Source organism: Vanessa tameamea, chromosome 8 (assembly GCF_037043105.1).
Source record: "Vanessa tameamea isolate UH-Manoa-2023 chromosome 8, ilVanTame1 primary haplotype, whole genome shotgun sequence".
Taxonomy (NCBI): domain Eukaryota; kingdom Metazoa; phylum Arthropoda; class Insecta; order Lepidoptera; family Nymphalidae; genus Vanessa; species Vanessa tameamea.
Window position 1 is genome coordinate 7895147 of NC_087316.1, and position 27195 is coordinate 7922341.

Here is a 27195-nt window from a genome sequence, read left to right on the forward strand (position 1 = left end):
ATCAAATTATCATTGTTTATATTTAGTTAAACTCACTAATTATTCTTAATATAATCACTTCTCCAACTCATTTAGACTTAAACATATAATAAATAAATAATAAAGCTATCAAAAGTAAAAATAAATTTAGGAGTTAACAAAAGTTTCTTCAATTCAACTGCCATTTTCACCACTCGTTTAATATTTTATTAATTTTCCCACTGATAACTTTTTAAGCTATGGCATGCACCATTATCATATAGACCCTGAGCTTGTTAAATAAACCAAAATTAAATAAAAAAATGCACATAAATGTGTACCGATTCAGAAAATCATAGAATTTTTCGATAATGTGGTGTTACATTGATTTAATTGTATAATTATTAGTTTTGAGTTACTAATTTAACAAAAATTCTATTATTCATTACAATTATTGCTATTTTTTATTTATACAAACGTAAGTAATTTGTACTCTTCTAAATTAATGGAAATTTAATTATTTACAATAATACATGAATCGTATTCTATAGGAAATACAGTGATAAAATTATATAATCAAAATGTCAATGATATTTAAATTCAAAATACGATTAATAACCAAACAATCACAAAAAAAGATCGATAATAATATATTTTCAATCAAGTCATCCGTTAATAGTTGCTCAATTATTAAAAAAATATATATTTATATTAAGAGTGATGTTTCATTATTAAATATGGCTATCGAATATGTTGTTTTAACACGTATCTTTTTTTCGTGGTTACAAATTGCGACTCATTGGTCCTCGTTATTTCTCTCCCCGCATCTAAACACTTTATATTAATACTATGTTTTTTCAAAAGGAATGTGTTAAGAGAGATTTCAAGATGCTATGATAATGACACCTTTATAGTGAGTATAAGATTGTTATTTTTTAATAAAGATCAATTCAGATTCACAGTAAGTCAGCCATATAAATGCAAAAACAATTTCCTAAAAACAAAAGTGATTACGAAACGAACAACGTCAAAATGATTTAAAAACACAGACTCACAAACATAAATCTTTCAAAACATAAAATATTATCATTAGCATCGATGATAATTGGGCGCTTATAACTAAATCTATAAAAGGTACATCACACAGTAACCTTAAAAAATCGTTTCTCTACATCTAAATCACAAGTACCGAAATCGATAAAATAAGACTGCGCACCGAAAACAAACGATATTATCACTTCAGATAACGCGGCTCGATCCGCGACCCGCGGTTCGGTTTAATGAGCTGCGTCCGAGCGACTATCGCGTCGCTTCGCAGTAGCACCTCTGATACCAGCCGGAAGGAGCTGTTCAGCACTCTCACAGCAAACCACCCTTTCGTCCAAAAAGAAAGGTACTGAGGGTGCCTAAAGGAGTCGATTGCGGGGGCGGACAAGTCGTTGGCGTCACTCCCACCGTTCCCAAGTCAGTGCGAGGGCGCGGTGCCCGCACTCGCGCCCGCCTGCCGGTCACACTGGCGCCGCCCAAGCACCCCGTGGATGTGGCGGCGTCCAATGCACCTTCTCCCGGATGTGCCGGTACACCTAGTGGTAAATATGCTGCGTCACATCGATCTGGCGGCGCCGCTGCCGGCGATCTAAGAGTCCGCTTGAGGCACGTTAACTGTTCCATTGGACTGCGATGGACTAAACCGGTGTAGAGAGATCCAGGAGTCTGGAGAGCCAGAGGCGCCGGCGAGCCGTCAGAAGCCGGTGACGTTAAGTACCGCCGTCGGAGTATCGAAGTCCCGCTCGCAATTAGCGCATGGAGAGAAGGTGGGGGGTCACCGGGTCGAGGCGTCGGAGGGGGAGAGGAGTCTGGCGAACCGAGGAGAGGACTGTTAGCGGGCGTGGCAGTGGGCGTGAAGTGGGGACGGGAAGGTGGCGTACAGAATGATTCACGTCGGGAGAGCACGGGCGACACTGCGGCGGAGGAGCGGCGAGAGGTGAGGCGTGAGCTCCACGCGCTGCCGAGCACGCTGCTGGAAAGGCTGCTCATAGCGCTGTTGCAAACGCTGCTCACGTTGCTACCTATGAGGCTGCCATCGTTTGGATGTAAGACCGTACTGTAGCGAAAGGAAAATAAAAAAGCTTAAGCGATGATTAAATACATAAAATATGATATTTTTACTATGCACACAATTACATGATTAAAAGAATATATTCACCGTGTAAAGCTTCATTATAAGATATATGCTTAAGCATTAATGTAAAAATCAATCAATAAAAAAATAATTAGCGCAAGTTGGTCATCATAAGTACCTGTTAGTAAATGTATATATGTGACTGGAATGCGGCAATCTAGGCATATCGTCATCCTCTTCAACATCTGACAACCTGTATATTCTCATACCGAGTGCTTGTGCTGATCTTGACCCTCTCACTCCAACACCTTCTTGTTCTTCTAGTAAACCTAGAACGTATTAAATCTAAATAAAAGTATTTATACTAAACTGGCACAATATACCAAAAAGCAATTACAATACAAGTTTTTTTTTTTTTTTGCAATTATAATTAGGAAAATAAAGACTTACCTGACATGGTTGGCTTAGCTAGCTGAGCCCAAGTATGCAGCGTGAGAGAACCTTCCATTGGTTTAACAATTTGAAGCTTGTGTGGTGTCCTGAAGCGCGCCATACCGCCTGCGGCACCCGCACCCCATACTGCACTCTCTTCACTTAAGTCTCTATCTACAAGTTTCGTAAATAACATTATCAACACATCCAATACACTGACTCTTAGCTGTATATTCCAAGGGTTTTTTTAGAATTAATAATCACGACTGGGTTCAGATTTTGTTACTTAAATAATTTTACAGTTTGTTATGGTGCGTTTTATTACAAGAACTTCTTCTCTAGCTTTGTATACGCTAGAGAAGAAGTTAACAGTCATCCCAAAAAAAAAATATGATACGGATACGAGAATTAAAATAAATTAGTTTAAGTTATTATAATTTTTAACACGTGTCATTAATAATCGACCCAACATACCATTCCGCCTCCGCTGCCGCAGTAGATGTGAGGCGGCGAGCGAGGCGCGCCTGGAGTTGATCTCCTGCGGCGTGAGGCGGCGCAGTGCGGCCGCTAGCTCCGCCGCCCCGGGCGCGCCGGGCACGCCCACCCCCGTGTTGCCGCTAGCGTGTAAAAATTTAAATGATTGTCATTTAATTTATGATCCTATTTAATTAACCTAATTGAGGTTTCTATCGACATCTCACTTTCTCTTATTCACACAACGCACAACACAGTGAATCTCACTTTGCAATGGTAGCGCAACATAGGCGACCAGCAACCAAAACAATTAACATTTTTTTACAGATGGAGACAGATGGGTCGATATTGTATACTTACGGATACAAATCTTCCGATTCAGCGTCAGACGTATCTTCGAAGAATGAGTCCGAGAACGTCGGTTTGTTGGGTGGTTTGTAGGCGGATTGCGTCTCCGCGTCGGAGCCGGATAAAGATGCACCTGACCAACGAGACGCGCACTGCACCGTCTCAAACACCTTCTGCATGCTGGTTCTATAAATAGACAAAAAATATGTCCTATAACCGTACATATCTTTACATACTTTAGTAACTACCATTGTCATCTTTATTGTTCATTGTTCATCGAACAAATTTAGCTGAAAGTTTTATGATAAATGTGGCTTTGTTAATTATACGGTAATTCGAGGTCACGAGTATACCTGAGATTGCACAACTATAACGTAACCAGCTAGCTCGTCTATATAGATACAAAAATAAATAATTTGCGTTTCTGAGTTCTGGTTTAAAGAGCGAGTGTCGTCAAACATATACCATCTTTTATTATTTTTGCAGAGCAATAAACTCTAACTGAGTTCTTGAGAAAGACCTAGCATAATATAATAATTAGTGGATAGCAAAGAACACTGACTGCGCGAGAGGATCCCCGATGCCCGAGTCGAGACTGAGCTCGGAGTAGACGGAGGAGTGCATCTCGCGGTGCAGGCTGGCGGGCAGCAGGCCGGCCGCGGCCGCCACGGACGGCATGAGGCCGCGCGTGGCCTCGCCGCGCCGCCGCGCCGCCCGCAGCTGCTCCTGCGCCTCCGCCAGCAGCGCCGACACCTCCGCGTACCGCTCCTGTCGCAACACACGCCCATAATAACTGCTGTCATATTGTACAAGGCCATATACTTATTTTTATTCTTTCAAATCCGCCACTGTCATAAAATGAGTTTCCTTTTCCTTGTATAAAACGATCGCGGTTACGATTAATTTATTTGTATGTAAATAATTTCCCATTACAGGAAAAAAGTCTAGGCCACGATTCTTGCAACGAATCGCCTTTGAGGAAAATATATTTCAGAAATAAATAATGACCATCTAACACCTTGGATATCAATGCAGGTATCGCCTTCAATTACGAGTATTAGAAACAATAAATAGATGTTTCTTCAAATATATCAACAAATATAAAATGCCAATTCGCACCTTTGTGTCTGCCAATTCTGAAGCCAGAGCATTTTGGTTATCTCTTGTTATTTCTAAAATTCGAAGCGAATGTTCGTGTTCGGCGGTTAGCTGCAAAATTAAAACAACGTAATTAACACATCTTTAGAAATAGAACATCGACAAAAAACGCTTTCGGTGAATGTGCTGTCAACGTTTTGGACTGACAAGAGTATATTTTAGGCCATTTGAGTGTTGGCACACAAAGTTGTCCTATGTATATTTAAGACATTTTTGCTAAAAAAATAACATGAGATAGAAAACGAGTTCGAGTTACATAAAGCCCTTCTCCTGCTGTTTACCTTTCGAATTTAATAAGACTAGGGCATAAAAGAAAGTTGTATATGAATGTGCAAACAAATAAACCATTATAACGGGATAATGTACCTACAAACTGCGTGGTCTTTTTTATTTTTAGACATGATAAAGTATCAATAAACTTTATTTTTTATAGAGACTATATGAAACTTACCGGACATATAATTTTGTCAGGGTAAATTTGACATTTTTGGAACAGTTTCATGAAATTCTTAGCAATATTTACTTGAATATACAAGATGAACATTGTAATGGTAGCTACCTGCTGCAAGTTTCTCTCATTGACAGCGAGCCTAGCGTTGGTGCTGTCGAGCTGCTGCTGAAGGTCGGCCGAGCGTTGTCGCTCCTCAGTTAACTCTGAGCTCAGCACAGTCGTCTCAGAATTTGCACTCGCTGCACGATAAAATAAACTCATATTACCACATTTGAGGCTTAACGTCAGTCTAGTTTATCGATATGTTTGTGTACTGGAAATGCTAATGCTATTGCAATTGCAAGGTTATTTTTGTGCAGCAATTAATTTAAATTATATTTAACATCGGTCTGTAGATATTCAAATTATTACCGTGAAATATAAATCTTCTGAATCTTCTTTGGTTATTGTTTGCGACGAAAGCTGGAATGTTAGAACAAGTATGGTCTGACAGGGTGCAAACCTTAAAGAGAAAACACGCTGCTAGGCCACCTTGTTCCACCAAACCAAATATTTTCCATCCTTTTCTTGAATTCTTCATTTTGGTTCAAATAATAACATTTTATATAAAAAAAAAAAAGGCAAGCATAAATGCTTGCTAAAAAAATACAAATATACCAAACACAGATTTACCAAACATTTTTTTTATTCTATTCTCACTGAGACCTTCAATTATTCTAAATACATTCAATTCTTATTGACAGTGCTATGTAGAAAAAAAAACATTGAAACACTAAAATCCTAAAGTAAAAAAGTATACAATTTATTAGAATGAACTTGACAGAGTAAAGTTCATTCTACTCAATTATATATATTTTTTGTTAATCAATGTATTAACGACAATATTTTATTATAAAATACAATAGAAACATGTTTCGTGTGTGACGTCAAAAAAATCAATTTCATTATATACTTGCCGGACGTGGACTGATAACCAATAAAGTACATAAGTTATAACAAGATTATGTCAAAATCGAACATACGTCTCACTGTATAAATTTTTGTTCTTATCATGGCAACACGGCCGACAAATATAAATCACCACACGCAATTAATAGACATCTCTATCCGGAAAATATTCCTTGCACTGTCAATACACTTTAATTAATATCACATGGGCACATCTCAGATCATAAGGGCCTTTATGTGTGTTAGTACGCTTGTTCTAGTGATGCCAACTAGGGAGGTTATCCCCCAAAATTTAAGGGGGATCAAGATGTAAAGGGGCTTTTAGGGTGTTCATTTATTTAGGGGAGGTTTTAAAAACAGCAAAAAATTATATAAAAAGCTAAAAAAAATAGGATACGAAATTATGCAAAAAAAAGTTAAATTTGTAGAAAGAAAAGTTAAGAACTAAAAAGAATGAAATTGTATAATTTCATGGTTATTATCATTAATTAATAGATCGTCAATTGATGTATATAAACATGCAAAATGCCCCACCACATCAATATAACAGCTATTTTATATTACTTGAATGTACTTTAAACTTATATTTGAAATTATCTCTCTGGCTGCACAACTTAAGATAACTGATCAAATTTTGTCTCATTTAGGGGAATTTGAAGTCGGTCCTAAGGGGACCTAAAGACATTCTGTAGGAGTTGGCATCTCTAGCAATACAGCAATACTAACATGAGATGGATTCGAGCAAAAAGTTCATTTCATAACATTAATTATTTTATTTAAACATGTTGTGCACTTACAGAGCTGCGCGGCGATATCCCTGAGCAGCTGCCGCTCGGCCAGCTCGGCGGAGTCGGCGCCGGCGGCGAGGCGCGCGGCCTCCTCCCTGAGCGAGCGGTTCTCTCGCTCCAGCGCGCCAGTGCGGCGCTTCAGCAGGGCCGCCGTCGCCGCATCTTGATCCTCTGTAGGTGAGTTTTCCTCTGTGTCGTTTGTTAAAATCTAGAAAGAAATATAAGATATGAATATTCGAAGTTCAATACAAATAATCGTTTAGTATTTTTTTTATACTTTTAGATAAAATTCAATTACAATAAAATGAAAGTTTAAAACAAGAAACCTTAAAATATTTTATATTATAGTCTCATTAATTTTTTTACCGAACTGGTTTTATTTATACAATAAATTTTATCAATTTATAACATTTCCTGGTTTTATTAATTCAACATAAAATATATGTCTTAATTTGTAGGTACTCCCTCCGAACGAGGTTTTTGAAAGGACTCGCAATACAACAATGATATTATTATACTTTTATTAAGCAATACGAAATAATAAAATATAGTCGCTATATTTTCTAGTCTCTCTTTTATCCATTTACTTTGTCATTACGCAAACAACCATTACGGAAAATTATTTTCTATTTTATATATTCTTTCAAGGAAGATTGTCTAATCCGTAGTAATTCTATTTATTTTTTAAGGTTAAATTTTATGTCTAAATGTCAATGCCGAATGCCGTCATCATATCTGTTTGCATTTTATAATTTCTAATGAAAAAATTTGTCATCTTTGTATTTGTATATAATTTACGATTTTTAAGAAAATTTATATGTAATATGCATTTACATGTCAAATGTGGTGGACGCACAAGTTGAACAGCAGTTAACAGAAGTAGCATTCTATGAACTGCTGAAACTAAAACGTCAAAAGTTAACCGGCAGACATCGACATCGGGTACATTTTTTTTTTCGTCAATAAATTGAAAAATGTATGAATTTTCTAAAAAATATTTTTTTGGCCGTGCTTTGACTACGGTCCATATATATAATTTTTTATCATTTTAGTTTAATTTTATCGGCTTCCGTTACACATAACACGGAGCTAAACGAGGCTTAAATTCTTAAATATTTCTTTCAAATCATCGGCTGAATCCTTTTCCTTTTTTTTTAATCGTTGCAGCGTGATCTATTGTATTTCACATTTATGGAAAGGTAATACGAGTTAATATATTTTACATAGAGATAGAAAAAAAAAACATTTTTGTCTGCATACAAAGCATAATTAGGCAAATTTAACTGTTATCACTTGATCGACATTCCTCAACATATTATGATAAAAATCGTAAAGATAATTAGCCTATAAAATTATATTTATAAAAGAGATAGATAAGAAATATTGATAATATTTTATATTGATTAATAAAATTATGCGCAAAATTAGGCTAAAATTTAAATATAGTTTTATTTTAAATTAACCTATGGACGATATGACATCTCAAACTTCGTTAACATTATAAGGTAGACTACATGCTATAGAGTCTATGGTCGCCATAATATTGATAACTGTGATAGGAACGACAAAGTTCCATATCAATCATATATAGTTTTATCCTAAATGCGTGAATAGCAAGACAAATAAATCGTCTATTGACCTTTAAGCTTGACAAAATAAAATCAGCTCATAAGAAATACTAAGTGTATGCTATTTTTAACAATGTATATACATTTATCAATCTAAATCAGGCCTTCCCAACCCGTTCCAGTGAAACGCGCCTCCCGAGGTAGAGTAGACACTATATTGCCTTCGGAGCTTCCAAAGAAACTTAAAAATATCTTCTGAATTATTTATATTGATATTATCATATTCGATAATGTAGAAACATTTTAACAATAGTATATTGCACGATATTCCCGGTAGAAAGGTCTAGTTGGAAATTAAACATCACCTGTAGTAGATCGCTCTTAGCGCTAATCTCGTGCCGCAGCTGGGTGATGTGGTCGCGAGCTCCTCGCAACTCTCCTTCGAGCGCGGTCACGCGAGCTTCGAGCCGACCGTTGGCCGCCAGCAGCTCTTTGCCGATACGCGCCGTCAGCTCTAAATCTTTCTCTTTCTATTAAAACAATACATTTTCTTTTTGATCTTGTTACACATAACATTATTTTTATTTCATAGCAATTGGTAGCAGTATCGTTTATCGTTACAATTTTCCAAATAAGAGCAGATCTTTCCTATGAGGTATAAAAGCATTATAAAGACGGAATTTCTAGACCTTTTCGCCTGTAGTTTAAAAAAACAGAAATAATATATAGAACCTTTGTATGAGCCTGATGGGATAAGAGATACAATAAAGTCACTAATGTATGTAGTTAAAGCATCATATATGAACGATTTACATTAACAAAAGCATTCTCTAAGTCTGTGTAAAATACATAAACCTATTCAAACATTTGTATTTTGCTTGACTGATGTGTTTACATATTATTTTATATATTGTTAAGTATATATTTAGTCGCCTAAACACTTAACAGTATAACGGAAACACATATTGGAACAAGACCAGAATTATATTCCCGATTTTTTAACGTGATCGTTAATTCAAACAGTATTTTATGTTATAATGGAACGCTAAATTAAAAATATCGTTTAAACTATTAAGAACTTCGTAAATAACTAAACACCTGAATATTTGAATTAGGACCAAACAAACTTACTTCTTCTAGGAGCCGTGTTACCGCTTCAATGTCATTGTAGGTTTTTGTCATTTGGCTCACCCTGTTGCTGCATAGAACTGCAAAAAGAGGACTTCGCTTATATAATGACCATCTCGAGTACTCTTATCGAAATATACACACAAAACAAAACTATCTGATAAGATATACTATAGGTAAAGTAAACAGTACTGCTTTTTAATAGCTTCAATTATTTAAGTATACACACGTATATATAAATAAATAAATATTTCATTTCAAATATCATTTTATATATATATATATATACCTAAAATATTTTAAAGTTGGGCTTATTAATGTTATTTTTAAAGTAGGTTATGTAAGGCTGAAACTCATTCAACTTTTATGACGCAGTAAAACTGCGGCACATTTAATGGAAAATGTTTGATTTATAACAGTTTTTATTTATTATCGTTGTAACTTAATTTTAAGAATATATAACATAACAAGAAATCTAAAGAAAATATATATTTTGTAAACAGCATCATAAAATATATATATATATATTATGGTAATTTATACAACAGGCCAACAATATAAGTATTGAGTACAGTATTTAACAAATGGTATACTTATGCCTGTGTGTAGAACGCACACTAATTTAACATAACTATCCGTAATTTTCTTTACTTAAAACAATACACGAAGTTTCAAGTATTTAAAACATTTAACATTTACCACATAGATCTAAAGTATTCACAACACAAGAAAATAATTCAACACACGACATATCGGGGAGACAATACAGTAAGTACTCGATATCCATAAACAAATCAATGTAAAACATAAGTCAGACGACTCAAAGTGTAGTCGAATGTTCATTAGATTCCAGTCGCGTCGATAAGATATCGCGAAATACAGGACATAATTAATGATATACAATACAAATAGTAATTTAATTGATACTGACCCGCAAATATATCATCAATGTTTGAAGTAAAAGCGTTCATGGAATCGTCTGAATTTATAAAATACGCGCTTGTAGTGGTTACAATACGTTGTCGAGGAATTTAATAATATAGATCAGTGTCACATTAACCAAAGTGAGTGCTTTCAACGTTGACATGAACCGAGCGCCGACCGTACGAGTTAGTGACTGCGTATTCAACAGCCGAGCGCCGGCTCGGAGGGCAAAACAAACTGTGTATTCCATTGTGCAACATGGGAAAACTGGAGTACAGATATAACAAACAATTGTTTTTACAGAACTCGGTGCATTGTATTGAGTTTGAAAAAAGCGCTTTAATCCCTTATGATACATGTAGATTCGAATCGATCAAAGGTTAACAACCATCACCATGATTCTGTATTTAGAAACCGAAGTGCTATGTGTAACACAGGGTATACAATGGGTGATTACTGAAGTGTGCTAAGCCTTCACATAATTACCAGAACCAATAGCAATCATATTACATAAACTGATCTTATTAAAGCAACTGTGTTCCAACTTTATTATTTGATTATAGTAATTAAAACAGTTATATTCGAAGTTTTATTCGAATAATTGTATTAATCGAATAAAATTACTTACTCCGTTATAGAATCTTATATAATAACGGATTTAATATAACAATATAATTAATTATATTTAAAAAGAGAACATAATATTATAACATTTAAAGACAACAATTAAAATATGTTGCATCTTATGATGCTGCTTTCTATTGAAACAAAAAATCATCAGTGGGAACAAGTCGTTAATAGTAGATTCCATGCGAACATATTTTTTCTCAGTCTTACCTAACAGAGCTGGGATACAACGGATATTGATTGTGTATAGGTTACGTCTCTCTCAGAGCAAATAGAATCGTTTTTTATTTTCTTTTATGTAACAATTTCTACATATTTCATTGTACTCCCCACTGTTATAGTGTATGCTATCTGATCATAATATTATCAATACTTAGTTAAGCTGCGCTCTGTTTAAGTGTAGCACAACGGTTCTGATTCACTGTACATGATCAAGTGAAAGTAAACGGCCCTGTGTTCGGTCCGATCAAGTTTATGTGTGTTGGGCTCTAAGATATAAAGTATTAACCTACTGTTCAACTGTAAAAAGACCTGTTGTATTTTTTAAATTAAGAACATCGAGGAACATTTGTTGCTTAGTCCCTTAGATCTATTGAAAAAAGTGATGAAGAATAGAGAAAACTTTAAAAGAAAGGAAAGTCCAGATAACGTGAAATCAGTATTAAAAGAAAGAAGCGAAGAAGGATTTAAAAAAAATTAAAACATTCAGACTTTATGGCGAAAGAAAGCATGATGTAGAAATTTAGACGAAATGTAGAAACTGATGCAGGCGATGAGATGAGGTGTCTAGAGACTATTTCGGCGTCGGATAGTAACTGTACCTCGATCAAGGAGCAAGGTCCGTATAACGCGAAAGTAGAGTCGGCCGAACCTGTCCCGCGCCAAATGGTACAGGAAGTCGGGGTACTCGCCGAGACACTCTCGGAGTTCCGCGTCTGGTAGGAAGCTCAGCTCTTGGAAGAGCTCGCGATCGAAGCCGGGCGGCGGCGAGGCGCGCAAGCCCCCCGCGCACCCCGCGCCCGAGCCCGCACCACCCTCCGCCGTGACGCGCCCGAGCCGCGAACATCGGCTCCGCCCGCCTTACGCCGGCGATGATTCTCCTCCGACCCCTCACACTTGTGTATCACTTAACTTGTCCACTTATTTATAATATAGCACAAATTTAATTGAAATCTGTCCGATTTTGTAATATTCTTCTACTAGATCGTGATATCATATTTAGACAGCGCTTCAATAAATATTTGCTTTGACGCTACAAATATATGAAAATCGTGTCAAACTCGTTATAACGAACAACAGAAACCACTAATCGAACAAACTATTACCACAATTGAACAAACATTAAAGGAACTATCACACTTAAAACTGTTTTCCAGAAGAGCATTTATTATAAATATAGACACACTATATTTATAATATATGTTTTATTATTTAATTCTCCAAGTTTCTCTTATACTCAATGTTTTAGTACCGATTTAATCGACTGAATAACTCGGTTCATTTTACGCAGACTCGAATTACATATTATTGATTACAAATAGTATTTTAACTATTCAATAAGTCTTCATAGACAAATGTATGTTTCGTACATACAAGGTTTACAAAAAAACAATCTATTTTTAGTTATATCCGTTTATATTATCTAATCCAAAACCTAAATCCCCTTTAATAAAGTCTCAGTTTAAGTTGTATAATTAAAATTTTAATCGTAGTTGTAATTTACACAAAACTTTAAACAACAGTCGATTAATTAACTGTTACCCCGAGCATTGTAATCATAAAATTGTATTTTTAAAAATAGGTCTAATCTAAACATCAATATAACTTTCAGTGGCCATCATTTAACCAAATAGATTCAGTCTCACGTTTAAAATCAAAACAATTACCGTATAATCTATTCGATATAGAAAAAAAAATCAATAGAAGTAAATGATAATTCCTTTTCATTTATAACATTTCAATGAAAATGTTATAAAATTATGTTGCTGCAATTATGGTGATGTAATGATTAGTATTTATACAAAATCATTCTTAATGCTCAAGTCTTATTTAATCATGAACGAGTTTTACGGCCCGCAAAGTGAATAAATGGACAATTATTTCTATGTGTGAGCGTTCAAGTTTTATAATCTATTATCTTTACTTAAACTTAATCTTAAACAATGTTCGCAATATTTAAATAACTTCAAATAAGTTGTTATACCTAAAACGTTTCGTTTTAGTTCTTAGACAGTAGTCGACATATCTTAATCGCAAACTTTGATTGATTCAATACGAAAAAAGCTTAAGAAAAATTAAAATTGACCATTTTGCACAATTCATATAACCTAGAAACGTCATCATGAATAATCCTACGTATAAAACAATTAAATATAGATTACGATACCAGAAACTAGGTAAGAACCTCTAAGTAATATATTATTGAGTACTTGTGTGATATTCTATAATTTATAACCAGATCGAGTTGAAAACTACTATCGCGCGAATGAGGGAGTTCTTAAAGGTCGCTTTGCACGTGATTCAGTAATGACGTAGAACAACCTTGTGTCAGTCGTGTATGGCAAGTTTTTGACACGGATAACTTATTCCATTTACTGTTCGTTGCTAATGTAATTGCTTTTCGTAACAAAAAAGTTATGGCGAAATAAAAATGGAAACACTTGAAAATATTTTTTTTATGCATAGATATTCGCGTCACTTGTAAATTAGTTTTATTATTAATTATTTTTAATGTGGGTAGTATAAAAGTAATATCCCATATATTCGAAACCTTTAAATCCCAACGATAAGTTAAAGGTATTGTTATTGTATTGTAATAAAAATAAATATTTTTTATAATATTAATATTTCTTATATGTAATATTTTTACCGATTTTTAAACATATTGTGACTTACTTTAAAAGAAAATTTATAATAAACAATGAATTGTGCCAGAAAGATTATTAATTAAGGACAATATTCTTTAGGTAACGATAAGATAAAATTTATTTCTCGACATTTTCAAGGCTTTTCTTAATTAAATTTAGTTTTTTAACTTATCTTTAAGAAAAGATAGAATAGTTGGCAAATCTATGCTAAAAATATATTTGACAACTGTACATCTCATCCTAACATAAATATCAAGCCAAAACAATTATTAATCAGCTTTATAATATAATAACTGGGAAATAATAATAAGTATAATAATAATGAATAACCACTATTGCACTTATATATTTTTTTAATTATACGATTTCTTTTTACTAACGGTTTCAGCATTTGAGGCCGACGTTAATAAACTTTCACGATCAAATGCAAGCACTTTTAGAGAGACACGCAATTCAGTCACATACGCGGGTATCGCGGAACGAATACGACAACGTCCATTTCCGTCCACAACCAGGCAGTCACTAAAAAATGTATAGTACTCTGCTAAGTAGCAAGTGCTACTTTTGTAAAAGTAACCACAGAGTAAATAAACTCTTATACTATTCGCTATTCAATTTATTTCTGCTCGTTCTCGTCATTAAGCTTCTAAGACACGGATACTTAGCTGCATTTTAAACGTATGCGCAATTGACTCAATAGTCAATACCAAATAAATTCGTACTGTAATTAGAACCAACGTTGGGTCGACATCACTGTTACTTTGCAAAGAGACTCTAAAGTAGTTACTTATAGATTAGCATGTTGAATAATAAAATTTGTTAGTAATCAATTTTGAATATAAAAGTACGTAGTATGACGACGATAAAAAATTAATTAAAAATTTAGCACGTTATGTTATTCGCAGTCATAATAATACTACATACGATTTACTATTTTATTGTTACGTAAAAGCAAAGTAATAGCGTGTCTTGTAAATATCCCATAGCTGCGCAGTCATTCTCTTCCGTTAAGGAGAGGGTCGTGGAGCTTCACCGCGCTGCACTTTACGGTATGGTGAAATATAATTCATAATATTATATACATTTACAATTAATTTGTTTACTCATTTCCCCATTTGTTTTGGTAAATTATAGTTATTTGATTTCAACTGCTAACCGAATTAAAGCCTGTCAACAGTCCTTGTTACGATTGCTTTTGTTAGAAAATTAGGTCCCCGCTGCTATGAGGTGGTTGAAGCGATTACCTATGGGACACTGATAAAATAACTTACGTCTCCTTTAAAAATATCCAAGGGTTGCTATTCTACTCAGTCTATACTACTATACATCAGTATGTAGTATGTGGATCAATCTTACATATAAATATTTAAATGTCTATTCGAAATTCAAAATACTATATGGATACTTATATGCAAAAATAGATGAAAGTATTTGTTATATTTGTTTAAGATAAATAGACTTCGATAATGTTAGTACATATTATATGTATGTATTTATGTACTTTTTCATGGTTTACTGTGGTTACATGGTTAACTTTGTGAAAACTCGCCACTAGATGGCGCTAGACCCCACAACATCTGAACCGTTCAATCGATCGCTTTGACAATTAGGTACACCTAAATGGACAGCAGGGAGAATATTTTCGAGCATATCGTATCGGATGGTAGTATACCAATAAATTTAAAGCCGCATTATAATTAACTAATTAGTTAGCAATTTTCACTGCAATCAGTCAACGTGGAAGCCTATCGATTTCAACCAGAATATAAAAGCCCTGGAGAACTATTTTTATTTACTTTTTAACAAAATAATAAAAATGTTTGACTGATTCACGAGGACGATGAAAGTTTTATTACAAAAGGGAAGCAATTAAAAGAATTACAATCGATATTTTCATTGGTTAAATATAACGAACTTTTCCTTGCATTTTGATCAATATTACACTAAAACTAAAGTACAAACAATAATCCTTGGGGCGTTCATAACCCGCATAGAGAATGTACGTATCTTATAATAAATACGAAATGATCTTTACAGATACCGGCATAATGAGAAACAGGTTTTTATGTTAATTCTCTATTCTAGCGTAATGCACTTTATTTTCTCTGCTTCATAGACTTATGTAACATGAAAGTAATTTTCATACGAGTTTCGTTAAGGAAATCATAATTCATTCTGTGTAATGTGTACCGTTCTTACCAAATATGCGTTGTAACGAGACTAATTCCTGTCGTATTACTTCAGTACGAAGAAATAGATAAAGTTAATTTAATTTGTGTTCTTCATTATTTTATTTTATGGTCAATTTGTTTTTTTTTTTTTTAATAAATTCTACTTGTGATTTAGATAAAACAAATGACATCAGAGACCGTCATCATGTTTTAAATATATGTATATGTTTATATAGATAGAGATAGATAACAATAGGCATGACCTATCATATATATGATTAAGTTTTAGGTAAGCAACCAAGAAATAATTTAATTAATATATTAAATACGTAAATAAATAACAATGAACATATTAATTATGCTCTCACGGTCAATATACGGATATTCTGGCGGTGGCCCACAGTTGTTGCGGGGTGCGGGGCGTCGTGATCGCCGTCGCGACGCGCTTTTCCCAATCCCGAACACACCTTAATCGATTGCACGCCAACTCCAAAATTAAATATGTACCGTATTCCAGCGCGTCCTTCACAAAATACTGACTCGGGAGTTCGAGAGACGAATATTCCGGCAAACGTTGCAAATACTTAAGTAATATATAACAATCTTATGTAAGGCGTACAAGAATTTTATCACAAATCGATTTTTTAAAAAGAATGAGGTCACGACCGCGACGGAACTTTTCAGGAACGCTGGCTAACCAGGATAGAGGGACGGTTGCGGTAAATCAGTAAGCAATGCAATGCAACGGTGCACCGTTGTCCGCGCTAAACATAGAGATGTTCGACGCAGCTCGTTTGAAGCGGTGCACAAAAGGAGTCGGCGCGGCGGCGCGGCGGCGCGGTACCGCGTTATCGATCGCCGGAAGGGTGAACACGCGTGTCGCGTGGCTACCGGCGCGACCGGCACTGGTACTCGTGCCGAAGCGCCGCGCATGCGCTCTGACCGCATTGGCGAGACTGGCATGTCGCTTGCCGCAACGTACATTACATTACACAGAACAATGTTCTTATCTATTGAACGATTTCTAAACGCTTTTACCGATATGCTCCGTATATAATTACTTAGATTACGCACCAATTTTCCAATAAAATTAGCTCAAGTTCACAATAACAATTATTACAGTTAGTTATGATTTCGAAAACTAATTTCACATGTTAATGCTTATGAGTAATTAGTTAAATAATTGACTTCTCAATAATAAGCGGTTTTAGCTAACGTAAGGCACAAGACGTTTTAATTCTTGTCAAATTTATTGATTAGTAAAAAAATATTGATAATTCGGTATCGCAAAAGATACGCCGTAATTACGTACTCTCTCAAAATAAGCAACTATCAAATTTTATTAAAATGATTGATACAAAAAAAGATCAGATTAAATGATTTTTATAAAAAAGTCAAGCCTCAGACCTCGTCAAAACTTTGTCTTTTACGTAAATATAAAAGTAAGCCTGTAAACGTCCCATAGCTGGGCTAAGGCCTTCTTTCCTCTACTTATAAGAAGAAGGCTAGGAATTTATTACTTGAGCAGTTATTACTTGATAAATTCATTAATTAAATTCGCAATAACAATAAACTTCACCTTAAGAATTTATAATTGAATGAAAAGGTTCATAAATATATTTATCAAGAGTTCAATCATATAATCTATCAATAGATATATATATATACATATATATTTGTAAATATAAGCACTAATACTTCAAAAGATAATACAACCGACTAGCTGCATTGACGTTTTTAAATTAAAGTGTTTTAACAAGTCCAACAAACATAAAAATAAATTAAAAAACAAACAATGAAACTGCGATAACAACATTCAAGTTAAACAAATAAAAACATTTCTCTAATATATTTCTCTTCTTGAAAAAATAACATTAATAACCACAACACAACTTCTAGTTTCGAAAATAGATACGAATGTATTCTGGATAATATAAATAAATAAGACATATATACGTCTCTAAGTCTTTTCTTAATGTCTTTAAATATACTTTTAGAAAAATGGTTATCCTCAGGTCCCGTCATATAAAACTGAGACATTGGTGTTGATTCTGTCGCGAACTATATATAATAAATTAATTTAGAAGGACTAAATAAATTACTATCACATAAGCAAGATGATCTAGTATTAAAGAATCCAGAAGGCCCAATGGTTAAAAAACGTGAAACTTAACCAAAGTTTGCTATTTCAAACGCGGCAAGCACCGATGACTTCACATGCTTAATTTGTGTTCATGATTCATTTCGTGATATGTGAAGGTAGACATCGTGAGGAAACCTGCTTGGTGTCGTATAAAATTCAATCATCAACTAGCATTGAAGTAGCATGGTGGAATAACATTTCACTTTCAAAGGTTAGGTTAGCGTTAGCGTATGGCCAATGTCTACGGGCAGTGATGACCACTAACTATCAGATGGCCCATTTGCCCGTCCGCCTACCTATTCCATAATTTAAAAAAAAAACTCCAAACCTACTCTTTAAGAGAAGAACCCCCGGCCTTAGGTCAAGCGTGGGATATTTCCAGCTTGTTATGTGAGCCAGATTCAACAATATATTTAGTCCTGTTATATTCGTTTAGTTTACAGATCGTGTACATCAGAATCTACATCAACGCCGACTAATTTGCTACAGTCACATATAATAAAATCTACAAATATCAAAATCATTTAATAAATTATTGCAGTATTTACTCACGAAAATAATTGAGCGTCTCCCTGATCTGGTCAGGCGTAAGTGCGAGGTCTTCCGGGCTGACTGGCAGCGCCGGCGATGGTATGAACCAATCTTGATTTTCGTAACCTGCAAACCAATACAATGTCTTATAAAACCATCACCACACACGCAAAACTGATTAAAACAAAAATAAATAAAAAAAAATCTAATATATTCACAACATGTAGCAGTTCTAATTCAATTATGAAAAACTCGTAGACGTAAAGTTACAATTTTCAAGCGTTCCTAACTATCAATACTGGATCTACCTTTTTCCATTTATTTGCAAAAAAGCAAGTGTTCGAATTCATAACAAAATAGCTGAAAAATCTAACTAGTAACACTTCTCTATCAAACTGTTACAAACATAGAAACGGCTACGTTAGAGGAGCGCTGAATCACACCTACAACATTCCCCGTCCACTTTCAATCCAGTTTGTTCCTGTTTTTGATATCACGTGACTTAATCTACGACATTCTACGGTAATAGTAAGCCGGCAGACTCGTGCAGTTCATTCTAAATTATTTGTGCTTTTTGTATACGCGTAGAACTTGTATTGTAATTTTTTTCATTTATTATGTATACGGTAAATAACTTAGATAATTTGATACAATTATTGTATTAACATTGGCTTTTAACGTTTGTTACTAAAGAACTAACGATTTTCGTGAATAAAACCTAAGAGTCGATGTTCATGTACGCACTAGAGACTGAATACTGAGTAGTCATTATGGGATGCCTGTAATGCCATAGGCCTGCTAATGGCACGCTAGTACTTGCAGCCAGTTGACAGATGGCACGCATGAGACCGGTTGAGAATGCGCTCTGGTCAGCGGACGATGACTCTTACGATGAGACACCATTATTTATAGCGTCATCGTGCGACACAACGCTGGCGCCGGAAACCGCGCCTTACACTTACTGGGACGGAACAGCTTTGAGAATCCCGATCACGCCAGCTATGATTAAGATCTTCAAATTTATCTATCACTCACAAATTTTCTTTTGTAAAAATTAAAATAACGCACGAGTTATGCGCTATTTTTTCTAATGAATAATAAAGTAAATGCATTTGTTTTTATAACACTATTTTTAAAGTAGTAAAAACGGCCGCAAAGCTACAATAGAATGACCATTTTATTGATTAAGCGAGATCACACTAACTCGAATCATAGTTTTTATTCATGCTAATTAACCAGTACTTCGAGACCAATCGGTAGAATGTTCACTGACTTTTTTAGTCACTTTCATTATAGCAAAGGCGTAAATAATAAAACTCTAATATTATAATCGGGTTATCTCTCAATTCGTCACAAAAATAAATTGTATACAATTGTTATTTCTGAGCTTATTTAAAATTATACACGAGGCCGTTAATTATTCATATATTAACGTTAAATAGACAAGAAAGTTAAGAGTTAATGAATATAACGAAACACAAAGTGAAAACATGAGAAAGCGCACATCTTTTAGTACAAGATTATAATTCTATCCTCGTATACGCAAATACAAGACATGATTAACTTTAGTTAAATACGTCGTTCAAACGTTGGATTTTAATAAGATAATTGATTTTATTCAGATTTCTTGGAAAGAGACAAATAAAAATTCAATACGCGGTTGTGTATACTGTTCTTTATCGCACATTTTTTTCCCGACTTACGTTTTGAATCTAATTAATTCGGGTAAAAACTTCTCGAGTACCGACTGCGTTGAAGGTCGTGTCAATTGAAATGATAAATTACTGAGTAAAGCATCTTTGAAATGATAATATTGTTATAATCTGTCATTTAAATGAAATTTTAAATAGATCTCTGTTTACCGCCTTAGTTTATTATAAATTTGTAAGTATATCTACAAAGATAGAAGAGATAAAAGATAGTAAGTACAATTTTCTTTTCTGTTTGACAACCGTGTTTTTTATGTTTATATTGGTATCTTTTGACAAACCAGTTTCGTATATATAAAAATATTGGAAATAGAAGTAGAAAAAATAATTCGAAACATGCAATTCCGTTTTCCTCAAATTTTATGAAAGATGATTTTTCGATTATCGAACACTGTAACGACGAACTACGAACACTGACGAAAATTTATACATTTAAATACGTTTCTACAATTGTATATACATTTATAATAACTAAAAATAAAATAAAAAACACGGTTTGAAATATATTTCATAGGAACGTGTCTAGAGAAAATATGTCATTGTTTGTAATCAATTGTTTTAGTACAAATGTGAAAAACAATTGGACGTAAAATAAAACTGCTGTGGTCAGTATAGTTCATGACTATGGTAGATTTTTTTATTTACAAATATTGATTGCATTTTATTAAAACTACCATACCATAATTATATACTACTTAGATATATATATATATATAATATATAACATGTATGTGATTAATGAAATTCGCCTTAACTGCACTGAACAAAGGCTATTTTTAATAGTTAATTTTATATTTAACATTGTGCGTTAAATAATTAGCAAGTGCACACTACTAAATATAGAACGTAGTGTTTAAAGAGCTAAGAAATATTATTGTGTCACGTGCTAGAATTTACAAAGCGACTACCAAACACCTGACCAGTAGACCTTTAAAACTTAAATATAAACTATTTTTACTTACTCAACTCGCCAGCTGAGACATTCAAAAAAACATTTAAATACACAAACACTTTGAGAGCAGATCGTTTTATATTTATAAACTATATGAATGGGTTAACTTGGCTGACATTACAGGAGAAAGGATTCTTGGCAATCGTCTATTGTTAAGTTGAACACGATTCGTTTTTAGATAGGACGTGAATGTTTCAACACGATACAGCATTATATAATAAAAAAATGGTCGAGGCGCGATTTGATCTTCTTTACACATCACCTACGAATTTTACTCTTTGCGTTCTCTTTGAAATCGCAGTTCGATCAAATATGACACAAAATATATTGTATATATTAATAATTTAAAATAGCAGCTAAATGTTTTGCCACAAAGACATGGTCACGACACAAAATATAAGAATTTTCCATTTGTAGAAATAATATGTATTACTTTCTATGCAGTTTTTTACTGTAAAAATACTACAATACAAAGAAAATACAAGAAAAACAATTCATCACAAAACAAATCAACAAATACAATAAAAAATACAAGTAAACCAGAACCTAATAAGATCCCTCTTGCTCGTTACAATTTTTTCCAACAAGTATTTACACTTTAAGGGATACCAATATTAATAAAATAATAGTTTAAAAAACGTGCTGTGCTTAGTTTTAGATACATGATTAATCAATTTTAACAATATTATATGATAACAAAAGATAATGATTGGCATCATGCGAGTTTAATTAGAATAAATCAGAAGTTATCCGCATTATTTAACCGTCAGTCAATCAGAAAATATTAAATAAAATAGATGTTTCGCTTGTAAACTTATTGTTTTATCTGATATTATTAAACAGTATAGTTATACTTATATATATATAACAATAGTAAAACGATACTTTATGTTTATAAAATATATAATCTATCAGTTATATTTACCTCCAAATTGTGTAAGACTGTCGGCTCTCAGTCGATACTTTGGAATATGCTCTTGAAGAAGGCTGACAATTTCTACCTCAGGCACCTCCTCGCTATTGCACAGCTCTGTAGGACAAAAACAAATAGCATCAATAACAATTGAAATTAGAAACATTGATTAATAATATTAATTCGTTTAAGAACGTACTATCTTTTAAGTTCCCCTTTACATTGAAAAGTGAAAATATAAATTACATCATGAGATGACTGAACAATTATTAAGAACGTATGAACGCGACGATGAAATTTAGTTCAACATATACTTTGATTATTTTTATTTTAAAATAATTGTCAAATATTAATTAAAATATCATACACAGTAAAGGCAGGTTAAATTGGAATCAACTTTCGTGTTTAACAAAAGAGTACGATAAGGGTGTGATCAAAACCAAACCCCGCTACATATTTATTAAATAAATCCATTAGATATGTTATAATTTCATTATTTTTGATTCGATTAATGCAGAATCATCAACTGAAATATGTTTTCGTTGTCACAATTGTGCACTGATTAGATCAAATTTATAAATTCTGTAAACTAAAATGAAGATAATATTTCGAGCAATACAACAAACAAATACAGAGTACTACTAAGCTCAATTATTATGTGTCTGGAAAATCGAACTTGGTGCAATGAGATTTCAACATTATTGAGTATATCTATAATACAACTCCATCGTACGGGAGTGAGTCTACAGAGTACAGACTGCATCTAGTATGAAGCAGACAGAATCAATAGCGAGCGCTCTCGGAGCATGCGACTGACCGCGCCATCTGCGGGGAGGTACTCCTCATCTTATTCTATAATACGAACCAAGCGATTAACACTTTTACATTAAACGAAAATCAAGCAGCTTATGCAATGGTACATATTATCATTTAATTCGACTTTGAAAACATGTTCACGCAATTTGCATCGTGATAAACAGATACTTATTAGACCACGTGACGTTTTGTGACGACGAAAGCATCATGTCCTAAATGATCAGCGCACGAATAATTATTTACATCTAGGAAATATTTGACTTCTTCAAAGTGAAAATACTATTTAAATTTAGTTTGAAAATCTTAAGTATAAATTCAAAAAGCGGTGATTAAGTTTAAATTAACTCACGAAAACATAAAAACAATAAATAGAAGTGCATTATTTTTAACATGGGGTAAAGTTTTACGGAGGGGATCATATCATCATACAGAAAATGTATATTACCTAATTACAATGGGTTTATTTATTGTATAACGACAAGTCTGTTAAAAAAACATGTCGGTATTTATTATTTTAAATTGAACCTCTGCTTTAATTTCTTTAACTTTCTTTCATAGCCGTATTTCTATTTCCGTATTTTTTTTTCCACTATGGCATTCGTGCCTTTGAACATGTAGAATTATATATTACCGAAAATTGTTAATGTTTGAGGTATACAACACAGCATAGCCGAATAATTAAAACGGTAAAAGAATATTTGAATTCTATTTGCGTTCTTTTGTATAAGCGCGTCGTCCGGTACGAGACTAGCGCTTGCATGCAAAATTATGAATTACATTTTTAAAATAATCGCAATCTCCATTTTTAAAATCTTTATCTCATTAGGGTTACCACGTTATACGCAAATACAGATTGAAAAAACGAACGAATAGTAATAATAATTAATTTAAATATACGCTCATATATGTTCTTGTTAGGCTCCAAATATTTAGGTCAATTTATATAAGAATCAAAACATAGGTACATGATCTTGTTACATATAATAGCACTATCATTACGAAAAATTAACTAACTGTTCCGTTAAACTATTAACGCTTCCCTGAAAAATTTATGTCAACCACATATTGCGCACCTTCATGCCTACACATACGAAATGTTACATTTAATAAAAAAATCTTATTTTTTTTATTTATTTTAGGTACACAAAGAAAATTAGACTAGTAATTAGACTTGAAACACAAAATTTCCTTGTTTATAATCTTTAATTGTTTATTATCAGTCAAGTTTACCGCAATTGAGTATCATGTGATAGACTAGACGCAGACATTGTTTTAAATATTATTTACAATTACTATTTCAACATAATATATAGCAAAACACAAAGTTTTAATATTGTTATCATTAAAACATCATAACTAATAATATAACTATAATATAATCAGTTTCGTATTGTTTCAAATACAATAATACCCGCCATTTATCAGATAACATCAAAACTTTTCCTTGACATTGATCAAACTCACCGTCACTCCAAGCAAATAGTAAATCCTGTTGCTTGTCGTGCAAATCGTTGCGCCTGCGCGGTCGCGGTCGAGATCGCCTCTCACTCATAGTAACACATACACAACCACTGCCGGTGGACACACTACAAAAAGTTTGGACGTGCACATAAAAACAAAAAAAAATCACAGACACCTTCAAGTCTGTGTACGTGCACTCAAAACAGTTTCCCTAATAATCATTCATGTTATAATCTAGATACTAGATAATGGAAAGAGCGTCATAAAACTCGATAATGAATACTGTTGGCGAGGATATCGGCAGCATTCGTTGTACTTATTGTTTTGTTAATTTTATACTTTAAATGAATATATTTATATATAAAATATTTTATTAACGAAATCTACATTTAAGTACATAGTTTAATTATACTTTACTAAAGGTAATCGCATAAACGAATGCACAACAAATGTAGGTTATAATGAAAAGAGATAAATAATAAACGAATTTACTGCCAAAATCCTATAGAAATAGAAATGATACCGAGGCCACACGCACAGTTCAGCTGTGGGGGCGGCACGGTCGACGCACTCGGCAAAGCGCTAATAAAAATAAGGATGTCGTCAATATGCTGGCATCAATACCATAGATGATTAGACGAGTCACCTCTCGTTGTCGTCCCGTGTACAATTATTTCGTATAGCTAACGACCTTGAGACTTAATTCGAACAAAGGGCGCAATAACAGTTACGTTACTTATAATAAGTAACAACATTACAAATTAGTTGAAATACGCGAGCTATGTAGACGACAAAGCTTGATCCGTTTGTATAAATCATCTAAATTAGGTACAACTGAATTATATCTTAGAACAATTTCAATCGCTATAATTATTGTTTTTTTTTTCTTGTAGGATTATGCACCTGAAGCAGAGTTCGGTATGCCGTATGACACTGGCTGATACCACTTTTCTGTTATGTAACCCAATTGCACTTACGCTTGCGTCCACAATAACAAGATTATATTTTCTTTACCGACAACTCTAGTATAATGTAACCGAGTTTAAAAAAAAATCTACTGAAATTGTTAAAAGAATATATTTCGTAAATATTCTAGATATGGTTCATTATTTAATAAAAAATTATAGCACTTTTCCTTCGTTACGTAGACTGGCGGCACCAAACACCGGCATTTTATGTAATGTTGCATTACTAATTAAATGATTTCGAGTAGATACTACTAATTAAATTACATTATTCAATTAATTCAATTAACTATAAATTCAAGGAATTTTTTGTTGAATTAAAATTTTAATATATTTATTTTATATGAAAATATAAATAGTTACACAACAATTTGTTGGTACCTTTTATTGATTCTTTCGATTCGTCGTTGATAATTAGAAAATAATAACACATACTATTTATATCAACCGCCTACGAGTTCATGTAACTTAAATTAAAACTAAGTGTACCATATACCTTCTAAAATTAGTTTTTAAAGTATTAACAAAACTGATATCAAGAAACTGAAATGTGATTTTAAAGATTTTAACAAGTTGACGAAAAGTGAAGTGACGCCAATATTCAGGTGACAGTTCAGTATTAATTTATTATGGTTAACGCGGACGTAAGGCGTGAAACGATATGCTCATTGTCGGTGGAATCGCGGCGTGAGACTGGGCCTGCGCGGGCGCCCGCCCTCCCGGAATAACAGCTGGCACCTTGCCAATCGCAAAACTTTTATGCCATTCCCCCATTCATAAGCTCCACGTTAAAGCTCAACTATTGTAGCGCTTTGTAGTATTTTATAGTTTAAATAAACGAGGTTAATACCATTAAAGGATATTATAAAACTACAAAACATTTATTTTTAATTCAACGTATATATCTCTTTGTCGATATAGTCACTAAAGCAGTACCGGATTTATATCATCTAAAATGTACTACAATAATAATTATTATATTTTAGTATTAAGCTACAATTTTAATTTGAATAAATTAATCGCAATAATAACGTACGTCAAAAGGAAAACTAAAATTTAATGCACTTTATATTGGTATAGTCCCATTTGTGTAAATACTTACTCATTATTAATGTTATTTTAATTCTTTATAGTGTGCCTTATCATGTAGGAATAAATTTTAAACTACTGCCAGTTTGACAAAATCTCAATTGGCAGTCTTTTCAGATGAAGAAAAATAAAAGCAAATCTAAAGTAGAGCACAGAAAGTATTACGATAGTAATGTGACCTAAAAACCTTATTGGTCCTAATTTACAAATAATTTTATAGTATTATATGTGTGATTGTGTAACAAAAGTACTTACTTTATTATTTAAAAAAAAGTAATTTTAGCTATAAGCTATTCCAGTCATAGAAAACAACTTTTGCCTTGGAAATGACGCGATGTCATTGGTCGAGATCATGAATAATCTATGAACTTCAATTCATCATGGATTAATAAAAAAATGGCGCTTTAAATTTCATAGAAATTGGTATCGGAACACTAGAAGTAAAATTAAATTGAATATAAGTTGTTAAATGGAATAGTGTTATAAATAAAGATATATTAATCAAGGACTCTTTGTAGTGCTTAAGCTTTTAGAAAATCTCATGAAAATTGGTATATGTAAATCTTAGATTTGTACTAAGTCATCACGTTATGTACCTACTAAGTATAACTGGTATCAGTAATAAAGAATAGTCTTCGGATTTTGGGTTGGG

The 27195-nt window shown here is 33.3% G+C and overlaps 1 protein-coding gene across 14 annotated transcripts in view; it reads right to left on the reverse strand.

Moving 5' to 3' along the window:
* Positions 1-318: 318 nt before the first annotated feature.
* Milt (milton) overlaps positions 319-27195 on the reverse strand; it is a 30552-nt gene continuing 3675 nt past the window's right edge. The window contains exons 1-14 of one of the 14 annotated variants that reach the window (XM_026639216.2): positions 24493-24700; positions 22225-22329; positions 18660-18764; positions 9379-9455; positions 8613-8777; positions 6689-6887; positions 5052-5182; positions 4454-4543; positions 3897-4102; positions 3347-3520; positions 2987-3129; positions 2531-2686; positions 2259-2409; positions 319-2062 (exon numbers count right to left, since the gene is read on the reverse strand). In XM_026639216.2, coding sequence (XP_026495001.2) covers positions 1318-2062; positions 2259-2409; positions 2531-2686; positions 2987-3129; positions 3347-3520; positions 3897-4102; positions 4454-4543; positions 5052-5182; positions 6689-6887; positions 8613-8777; positions 9379-9455; positions 18660-18764; positions 22225-22329; positions 24493-24580 — 2535 coding nt within the window. In that variant the 5' untranslated portion in view covers positions 24581-24700 and the 3' untranslated portion in view covers positions 319-1317. The other 13 variants (XM_026639219.2, XM_026639232.2, XM_026639229.2 and 10 more) reach the window with 13 other exon arrangements.